The 11,008-nt window shown below is 37.4% G+C and overlaps 3 protein-coding genes across 3 annotated transcripts; all 3 read right to left on the bottom strand.

The window, feature by feature from the left end:
- Positions 1 to 862: 862 nt before the first annotated feature.
- Positions 863 to 2,590, bottom strand: LOC143468946 (uncharacterized). The gene is made up of 2 exons (XM_076966433.1): positions 2,264 to 2,590; positions 863 to 2,085 (listed from the first exon to the last, which is right to left on the bottom strand). Exon 2 carries the CDS (start codon positions 2,060 to 2,062, stop codon positions 1,091 to 1,093), a length of 972 nt encoding a protein of 323 aa, XP_076822548.1. The 5' UTR covers positions 2,063 to 2,085; positions 2,264 to 2,590; the 3' UTR covers positions 863 to 1,090.
- Positions 2,591 to 3,752: 1,162 nt separating this feature from the next.
- Positions 3,753 to 5,390, bottom strand: LOC143469443 (kelch-like protein 25). The gene has a single exon (XM_076967136.1). It carries the CDS (start codon positions 5,388 to 5,390, stop codon positions 3,753 to 3,755), a length of 1,638 nt encoding a protein of 545 aa, XP_076823251.1.
- A 2,545-nt stretch (positions 5,391 to 7,935) lies between these two features.
- Positions 7,936 to 9,663, bottom strand: LOC143469441 (kelch-like protein 7). The gene has a single exon (XM_076967134.1). It carries the CDS (start codon positions 9,217 to 9,219, stop codon positions 7,936 to 7,938), a length of 1,284 nt encoding a protein of 427 aa, XP_076823249.1. The 5' UTR covers positions 9,220 to 9,663.
- Positions 9,664 to 11,008: the final 1,345 nt, after the last annotated feature.

The raw sequence follows: 11,008 nt of genomic DNA, 5'->3' as shown, positions 1-11,008 counted from the left end.
TGTATGATAGTTTAGTTCCAGATGTAATCCAGCAAATAACTCGGCAGATATTTGATTGGTTTTGTTATTAAAATATTTAAAATCTGCAATTTTCTTTAGACTAAAACCATTGTTTCGTGGTTATAAGATTTCTCAACAAAGTCAGGATAATAGGCCTGTAGGTAAAACCTTCGACGTGATAAGGAAGTAATTCTGCCGGTTCCGCTGGTTGTTGATTTGGCGCATCAATGAAATTTAAAATGATCGGTTTCAATATTGCATGTCAGCAATTTACATTTTCAGTCCCTTGAAACGTCATCACTTCTATTCTCGCTTCCATTTCGTATGACACAATTTTGATTAAGTGTTCATTTCAATTCGACTATTCATATGGTAAATATTAAAATTGAGTACAAAAAGTCTAACATATATTGTATAACTTATTCAGTTCATTCGTACTGTAGACTAAATCGTAGTTGTAAATGTGATAATTACTATAAACGCTTTTTCCAAAGCATATTTATCAACCAAAGTCCAACTGTATAACTCAATTGCTTCGCATTTCAGCATCATGTTAAAAGGATCTTTGCCCTACAATTTTCATAGCACAATCTTAACTGGCGTTTATGATAAGAAATAAGTTCATATGGTATAATTACTTCCAAGAAGCATATTTACCGACGTATTGTAATTATCGACAATCTGCAATTACTGTCATGTTTTCACGTTTTTATTCGGACGTTATGACATTTTGCCAAAGTTATAGCCTCAAAACCTGAAGTCCTTCAACAATATCAAAAGGTGAGAATTTTGTTTCCTCAAATTCCTTTCACCGCTTGTACAATATAGGTGATGAATACTGCAATTAACAATGACAATAATCTGCATCGAGGCAATATATGTAGCCCACCTTCTATTGTTTCAAACATAAAAGTACCAAACCCACTGCAAGTCATAATACATTCACATTCGTTGTACATTACATATCTATAGTCTAGTGATCCAGTTCCTTCACAAAAAGGTTTTATCAGTTTTTGCAATATTCCATTCATTAAAATTTGAAGTTTTTTACAGACTAATATTATTAAAGTAGGCCTATGTTGTTTCGTAATCAAACTTTGTAGGCCATGGCTGGGTTTTTCACTTTTCCGAACGGGAGAAATCGGTATCTGTAATCGGCGAATGAGATCCACACCAGAAGTATGACGAATGTGTTGATGTAAGCCAAGAATAAATTAGATTTTAGACCACCGCCGCCTTCAAACACCGCATATATCACAACCAAGTCGACAAGGTCAGCCAATATACAGCAGGATATAGACGCCGCCAATCTCATCACCCTCTTCTGCAGTTGACGTTTCCCGTTCCGTCGAGATGTGATGAATATCGCCACTGGGTAGAGCACCAGAGCAAGTAAACAACATTTCGCCAGGAATGCCACTGTGAAAAGCACAGGCTTAACAACATAGTTAAACTGATGGTTTTCTACTGTTTGTTCGCATTGGCATCCGGATGGCGTTGACCTTAAATTCACCATTTTCATCTCGATACCCACAATTACGATCTGCGGGATTATGATACCGCAGAGTACGGCGGCGCTGAACTTTTTGACTCGATCGTAAAAATCCGGTAACAGGTTCGGTGGCCGGTTTAGGCTTCTTTGTCGCATCCAAAGTATAATATAAGGTAGCAAGTTGCTAAAGATTATAAACGGGAAGGAGAAAATGAGAAAAGCGTTGCACATCTTCTTTGAAAGGTGTCCGGCTCGAATATCTATCTGAAAAACTACTGCCCGGACCAATTGAAAAAAAGCGGCGGCGTTGCATAGGAGATTGATAAGAAATAAGCTTCTGTATCCATATCTACATTGATAAGTGACCGCAGTCAGAAATACACAAAGCGTTGATGCCATAAGAACGTCGCCGAGAATTTCATCAATTAATGGAGTTTTTCTCCACGATTCCTTTAAGTCATTTTCACTCGTTGCGTATCGGGTTGAGACGTTTAAGAAGTCGGTTGATGTGTCCCACAATTCATCATCACCGCTGTATCGATCCACAACTTTTACCATCTTGGGTATCATTGCTCTACTTTTGAGATTTACATCTATAATTCAAACACAATCGTAACTTGATAAATGTTTCGGGAATATACTGTATATACAGACCAATATAAAACATTTATTATGTCGCCTAGGATTATTTAACAGTGGAATATAACTCTTCAGCGCTTTTGAAGTTATAAATTTAATTTCATTTAAATGCATTTGAAGTGGACGCTTTACTTCTTGCTCTCCATTAGCTTTCTATGTTCTGCTTGGATCCAGCTGCTGGTGTTTTACAGAAGCAAAATATCTGTATCTTGTCTGTTTGTCTTTGATTCCTTGTAAAAGATTTCGGTTTTCCGGCTCAAACGCTTTACCTTTTCCTGACTTCACAACGGCACCACCCTAGTTTAAACTGAACCTTTGTGGTTGGGCGATGAACTGACGATGAACACCAGACACGTAATTTAGACAGGTTACAGTCAACTTGAAACCACGACAGGAAATGTCTAAGGTTTGCTTGGAGTTAATTACAAGTTAAATCCTTACATTTGGCCTTGGTGAGCGTCTTAAACACATAAACGTCATAGCGAAGCCTACAAACATTTCTGAAGGAGGAAACTGTAAATTAACGTTGAATCTTGGTGACTTGTTTAATTAAAACCCAACGGTGTTTAAATTTTCTCGTGATACAGCTGACGTTGTTTATATTGCGGACAAATTATTACCTGTCGTTGTAATTACGTAAAACCACGACGAAATGTATAAATAACGTAAGATTTATATTTTAAATTACAAGATCATCATTTTACTGGATCATATATCTCAATTGCTCCATTGCCATCCACGAAAATTTTTCCCTTCCACCCGCACGCTGAGTTGAAACTTTACGGCTTTTTCACCGATGAGACTTTCCACCAAGTGTTGCAGGGACGTGGTAGGCTTCCACCGTAGGGAGCCGTCCCACTTGTCAGTGAGTTTTTCGTTCAGGGTCATAACATTTTCTCATGGTCAACCATTCATTGTCAACATTTGCAATCTTACATGTTAGTGTTTGCATTTTAAGTCACGTATTTCACTCGACCAATTACTACAGTACACTGCTGATAAATGTCTTTAATGTTTTGGAAAAAGTAGGAGAAATGTTTCAAACTTGTTATCAAACACTTTGCGCGATTCCCGTCCCTACACTACTGTGTAGGCAAGGGATCAACCCATCAAGATCTTTTCCAGATATGGGTTGTAATAAAAACTCCTAACATCACTTGGTATTGTAAGTTGAGTTCAGACTCACTAGACTTAGCTGCAAAAACATCGGTCGAGATTTTGTTTACCACAGATAGATGAAACACATTTCTAAGTTGGATATGCAAAAAGTAAAAAAGAATATCTTGAAAGGTATTGTACAGTAATTAATGATACCGATACTAACTCTAGACTAACAAATTTTGGTACCGATTTAGAGTGATGCGAATAAATACTAAATATTATTTTGTTCCATGCCGAACATCTGCTAAACTTAAGGTAAGCAAACCATTGATTTCACATTTTACTTGATATGAACTCCTCTTAGTTATAAAGTTCTAAAATGCATAAGTCAACAAAACATTTGTTACGGAAATGTTATTAATATGCTCATCTCGTTTCTTCAGAATTTCATAAAAATATGACCTTTTCAGAAAAACGCGACACACAGAACGTAGCCAAAAAAACACAATTGCCAACATGTTTAAGCGCACTCCCATTTGTTTGTTACGGGATCATATATTTCAACTGATTCATTGTCATCTTTGCCTCCACCCACGACGTAAATCTTTCCCTTCCACACGCAGGCTGAGTGCCCGCTTCTGGCCTTGTTCATCGATGAAACGTAACGCCAGGTGTCGCTAAAGGAATCGTACACCTCCACGGAAGATAGCGACCGAAATCTCCAAAGAGGTTTTTTGTAAGGAAAATAAAGTTTCGCAAATGTCACCCCGCCAATGACATAAATATAACTAGCCAAAGATACGGCGGCAAACTTACATCTTTCCTCTTTCATGGATGCCACAAATTTCCAGGTTTCTCCATCAAAGTACTCGACTGCATTTGTTGCTGAAATGGGCCACGGCTTACCACCGATAGCATAAAGCTTGTCGTCATGACCTACCAACGACAAACCTTCTCTTTTCAAATTCATGCTGGCTTCGAGTTTCCAGGAATTCAAATCAGTGTTCAGCCATTCAACACTAGAAAGAGTGTTGCGGTCACAATCTAATCCACCAGCAACGTAAATCAAGTTTCTGTAAAGTGCACATCCGGCGTTCTGCCTATGATCGTTTAAGTCCCAGCTGCCTTGAACATCAAAGCTAAAAATGTCCAGACCAAACGAGAATTTTTCCGAACCTTCATTGCCACCAATGAAATACACAACGTCATCTTTGAGAATTAGCAAAGGTTTGTAATGTAATAAAACCTCGTTAATACAGAAGTAGATGCTCCCATGAATATTAGCAAAATTTTTTGCTGGGTTTGGATACAAGAATGTTAAATGATTAACTGCTTGCAAATTATAACTTGAGCATGTTTGGTTCGAGTCTAGAGCTTCTAACATTTTCTTTACGCAGCACTCGGGTACATCAGACAAAAATGTTTCACCAAGACATTTTTGAATGCAACTTGGAGAAACCCGCTCAAGGCTTATACGCTGAAGAAGGTTATTTAAATGTTCTTTGCGTTTATCAGCATCATGTTTCACCCAGGACAAAAAAAGTTTATAATATTTTTGATGCTCGATGTCGTTAAGTGAAATGGATGGGTTTAAGTCCAAGTAAGCTTTAAAGTCAAAAAAGTCCAACAATTTTAAAGCTTCAGTTTCATTTAGTACTGCGTTAAAATTTTTTACAACTTGTTTTCTAAACCATTGTTCATCGAGCGCATATCTTCTTGCGACTAGCCAGTTTGTCAGACAGTTTTCCAAAGTTGGATGAGCCTGAAGCACAAGTTTACAATCTTGTTTGATCGATGACATCAGCAAAAAATCTGCTGCTTCCAGAATTTCACAAACATTTTCTTCTGTGATGACGTTGTTATCACAGTACACGTGATCAAGTATCAATTCTATTGTGTTTGAGTTGAAATAAGTTACAACTGCTTTCTCCTGACTCTCTTTGGGTAATTTCGAAGTGAACAAAGTCTTGAAATAGTCCGATGTTGCGCTTAACACGCACTTGTGAACTCTGAACTCTCTATCCTCACAAATAATTGTAAAGTCACAAAAACTCTGACTTTCTTTTCTGTTTTCATTTAAAATTTTGTTCACGGCAATCGTCTTCTTTATAGCGCGAGGAGCATCGGGACGAGTTAACATTAAAAATGCTGATAACATCTTTCAGCCAGCAATATGCTACTTTGTCTGGATACTCCTATTGCCTTTACAAACAACATGACTATGATCCATGCTAAGATTAAGATTACAGTAAACCATAGCAATGGTGTTATATTGATACACAATTACAGTTTTAAATGCTAAGATTCATTAGCAAACGACTTTATTTTATTTTGAGCTACTTGAAGACCGGTAGATTTTAAATCGGACCAGTTTTACATACATTTTTGATGTTTTTGCCAATTTCATTATTATACTTGATTCCTGGTAAAGTCCATAAATACACGGCGTTACGAAAACAAATCATATGCAATTTTTACAAAACATTTTAAACAACATAAAAACATGATTCTAAAATATTTTCTGACTACAGTGAGACCTCGTTAATCCGGACCACTTCGTTTCGTCAAAAAATGTCGGTTTAGCGGGGTATCCGGATTATTGGAAAGTAAAAAATCAATCAATCTTGCAAATGCAGTACCGTGTTCAAAACGCAGTGTGCACCTTACTCCAATTCTAAGTACCAAGTTTCTGGCTGGACAGCAACTAAAATATAATTATATTTTTTGTATGATCCGACCCAGTGTCGAACCCCAGAACCACCGTATTAAAGACGAATGCTCTAAGCCAGAAGTGACGAACATGCGGCCGCAAATCGGTTTGACAACCGCTCTTGCATGGCGAAGCATTCCGGCGGGACCAGCAGTCTTGAACTTACTTTGACCTGTTTCCAATCTTTGCGCAATGCGATATCAAAAACTGATAGCACGATTGAGTCGCAGCAGTTTGTCTTCAATAGATTGCCGTACTTAACCTATGTAATGTACGTTTTTTTTTGCGACCGCGGAAGCGTTGTTTGTTAGTGTTGATGAAGAATTTATTTTTTCGTTTCTAAAATACTGTACAGTATTTCATAGTATGACTAAAAAGCTGTGCGGCTTACTCAGCTGTAACTGACAAAGTGGCTTGCCACAACGAATAGGACCGTCACCGCTGCTACAACGTCATTATGCAACGCAACGTAATTATGCGTAGATAATAATCGGCTATTGTTTCGTCAACAAAGTAACATACTGTATTAGGATAATCGTGAATCATTTTCGCTTAACTGTTAATAATCCGGTTTATCGGATTTTATTGCTATTGATTTAGCACATTTGTTCCAAAACTTTTGTGTCGGAGTCGGACAGCGGGGTTTCCGGATTAAAGGGGTAAAATGCATAGGAAGAAATCCGTTCCCGGCAGTTTTGTGTCGGATAGCGGGGATTCCGGTTCATCGGGGTCCGGATTAACGAGGTCCCACTGTATTTTAAAAAACGTTTTGACCCCACACAACACGAGATACTTTTGTAATTAGCGCCCATATTAGTCTGACCAAAGAAATAAGAACATGCGAACAGTTAATAATGGATTAACATCATCAAGAAATCGAATAAAACCAAAACCGTATGTACTTAAGTATTGAAAAGATACAAGAACTTGCCGCTTTGATTCAATTGTTGCTATGTTGCTTGGCACATATTTTAGTATAGGAAAAAACTGTTTAATTCACAAAACTTATTGCAGAAAATTCGACTTTAATAAACTGTAGTCTATGTTCCAATTTAGGTTGCCTCAAAAATATCATTTTTGCCTTATTGTAAGATTGAAAACAGATATTTTGTCAATGGATATAAAAGTTATAGTCTGCTGGCAGGGTGGTGTAAGATATACAAGGCCTTTTATAGGGGAACAATTACTTTGCTAATACCTGTCGTAAAAAAAGTTTTAGTAAAAAGTTATTAGGGTATTGGTTTTGTCTTTTACTTGCATGTTAAGCAAACTAAGTCTCTTTTTAAGCAGGCCTGAAGGGAAAGAACGATTGCCAAATGCACGATCAAGAATGTCATAACACCAGCAAGAAATGTTTAAACGTACTCCCATTTGTCTGCTGTGGGATCATACATTTCAGTCCAACTATTGTTATCTCCAACTCCACCCACCACGTAAATTTTTCCCTTCCACGCACAGGCTGAATGCCCACTTCTGGCCATGTGCAACGATGCAATGTTACGCCACGTGTCGCTAAAAGTATCATACGCTTCCATAGACGAAAGTACTTGGGTGTAACGACGACGTTTACGATAACGACTATTACAGTTTTGACCAAACGTTTCTCCACCTATCGCATAAATACAACCACCCAATGAAACGGCAGCAAAATGATATCTTTCCTGATTTATAGAAGCAACAAATTTCCAGGTTTCGCCATCGAAGCATTCCACAGTGTTTGTTACTTCGCTTGGTCTAGGTCAGGGGTCGGCAACCTGCGGCTCTTTCATCCTTCTGATGCGGCTCTTATTAATTTTATTGCTACAGTAGAAACAAACAGAAGAACACTCGCGTCTTTATCTCACTGAGCACATTATAGTAATCACATTAATTAAATCACATTAATTAAATCTTACTGAATTAACTGCTTTTATAAATGCGACACATGACAGTTTTGTTACAGAGTGTCGTTTTCGTTTTATTGTGAAAATAGTTTTGCGGCTCCCAGTGATTTTTATTTTGTGGAATATCGGTTAAAATGGCTCTTTAAGTGCAAAAGGTTGCCGACCCCTGGTCTAGGTCTTCCACTGATGGCATAAAGTTTGTCTTCGTGAGCAACTAACGACAAACCCTCTCTCTGCATGTCCATACCCTGCTTGAATTTCCAGCAACTCTCGTTATTACTCAGATACTCAACGCTGCTTTGAGTAAAAGAGTCATGTTCTAATCCACCAGCAACATAAATAGAATCTTTGTATATTGCACATCCTGCATTTCGTCTTCCAAAGTTTAAATCTCTGCAAACACCGAGTTGCATTCTATGGGGATTCAAGCGCCTAACGCCGAACAAAGATTTACTTTGACCGCCATTTCTACCCCCTATAGAATAGATTATTTCATCCTTTGCAACTACCAGCGAATGTTCATTAAATTCAGTAAAGTCTTTAAAGTCAAAGTTTTCATCGTCAAATATTTTATTTTCTGGGTTCGGATACAGGAACTTGATATGATTCACTGAATGCAGATCATAGCTTGAACATGGTTTGTACAATTCCAGTGCTTCTCTTAATTTGGCTGCGCAGTCTGGAAACTCAGACAATAATTCGTCGTCAAGCTCTTTTTGCATAATTTTACAGAAAACCCACTTCAAATTTACTTGACTAAAGAGGGCTCTAAAATATTGTTTGCGTTCAACGATATCGTACTTGACCCAGCGCCACATAATTTGAAAGCTCATTAGACTATTTTTTCTATCGATGGAAGAACCTTGCCTTTTCATTTTCAAAAGAGAGTTAAAATGACCAAAATCTATTTTTAAACCTTCGCCGAAAGTCATTATTGTTCCGAAATGTTTACTAACGTAATCATGGTACCATGAAACATTCAAGGAAAATTTTCTTGCCATCATCCAGTGGCGAAGACAATTGAATATGCTGATGTGAGCCTGAAGAAATTGGTCGCAATCTGTTTTGACTGACGGTATCTGGAAAAACTCTGCTACTTCTAGGATTTCATAAACATTGTGCTCTTTAATAACACTCTCATCATTATACACGTAGTCAAGTAGCATTTCCATAGAATCTGCCTCGATGTCTTTTAAAACAGTTTTTTCCTGATTTGCTGCCGGTTGTGAGGAAGTGAACATTTTTTTAAAGTATTCCGAAATTAATCCCATGACGCACTTGTGAACTTTAAACTCTCTGTTTCCACAAGTGATTGTGAAGTCACAAGAAGACTGACTTCCTGTTCTCTCTTTGTTTAAACTTTTGCCCATTGAAGTAATCTTTTTTGTTGTCATCTTTTACAACATGCAAAAATAATTTTTTCACTTTTTAAATCTATCACGGTACCAGAACTACTTCTTGTGATCAAGCTGCAAAGCTATTTTCGAATGCTAGGTTTATATCAAATTGAAATAAACCCACTACACAACACAGTTTACACAGCACTCTTGGACCAAGAATGGACCAGGGTCGAATCAAATTGACCAAGATAAAGCATTTGCATCGACCGAAACACAAATAAAATATAATATTAGGTACATTCTTGTCGAAATCATTATGTTTTCTAAGGGTTTTGGCTCTTTTGTGCGCTTTGCGTTCGAGTCATTGATTCCGACACCTTGCTCTCAAGCGATAATGTTCTCAAGCATCTTTGCACAACGCGCCACCGCTCTTTCACGTTGGTCTTTTATTGACCTCTGCGATTGCGTTATAATGAAGTTTCACTCTTTATGTATAAAGCTCATTTGGATCGGATAGTCGTACCACCAGAGCTTTAAAATCACTTTCCATCTGATAACTGGTTTTCCCACCTTAACAAGCGTATAATTCACAAAATACGAAGGTGTATTGGTTTACCAATTCAACAATAGAAGAACTTTGCCATAAACCATTGTGTTTTTGTATGGAATTCATACACAACAACGCTGTCGGTATTTCTTGTGTAGGCTTTTTCAAAGCATCGTCTGTTTTCACGCGAACGCTTTTCAATTGACTAACAAAAAATTTAGCGATTCCTTAATATGGAGCAGCAAGCATTTGTTACAAAAACTGTACCGTCACAATAATGAACAACAGCCAAGTGCTACGGCTACATTTCAATACTGAATGCTGTATTAAGTATCACTTATTGTGCAAAAACAAACCTATAAACTCTTTGCTATGGGACCCGGTTATGATATTGTCACACACGTTACAGTAATACTTCTCTAATCCTTTCCTATTTGTTTGAAATTAGAAACATTAAAAGAAACAGAAATGATTTTCAAATGTTTCAATGCACGCTTAAATCTGGCAACGCATAAAGATATTTTAATCAGCACATTTCTATGTTCCTTTTAGTCGACACCTGTGGCTGGTGCTTATCGTCTACGGGCAACTTTTTATTTGATGCAAAACTCTCCGCATTTTCGTTTCTGCAAGCAAGCGTCTTGTTGTCCATGTATGACATCGTAATCTTTGCCCAACACGTCACAACAAACGTCAAATTTGCGACAAAGTTTTGTCGATGATTTAATTGCATGCAAATGAAAAACTTCTCTTCAACTCTTTCACCAGTTTATTTATTTAATAATGTTTTTTGGCATACGTTCAACGATCTTTACACTAGCCTAACCCTAGCCTAGAGATCACCAGAGGTCAAATCAGAAATAGCCCAATAGCCTAGTGAATTCACGACACTATGTTCAAAAATCCACGCCGGTATACAATGGATAGGCAAAGCATTGCTACTGTGACGTCATATTGACAGACAATGTGTTCATACCTCAATTTTAAAAACCGCTAGTGGGCACTAAAGAGTGTCCGGATTTTAGGCCACGAAAATATGGTAACCCTACACTACACCTTACCACTCGTAAGCGCAACGAATTTTACAATGATAAGCTGTAACTCCATATAAGTGTGCTTTATAAACCTACAGGTATACCTTACATCAAGATCACTTGGTTTGAATTTGCTAAAGAATCAAGGCATATTGATTTACCCTTTCAACATTAAAACAATTGTTTCCATTCAACAACATTCCAACATTCTATTGTTGATAATAATCTTTTATTTTTCCTCTACAGTAAGTCAAACATTGAT

The sequence above is a fragment of the Clavelina lepadiformis genome, chromosome 8, assembly GCF_947623445.1.
Source record: "Clavelina lepadiformis chromosome 8, kaClaLepa1.1, whole genome shotgun sequence".
Lineage (NCBI taxonomy): Eukaryota > Metazoa > Chordata > Ascidiacea > Aplousobranchia > Clavelinidae > Clavelina > Clavelina lepadiformis.
The sequence above is the reverse complement of the archived record's forward strand: the minus strand, read 5'-3'. Positions and strand labels throughout refer to the sequence as shown.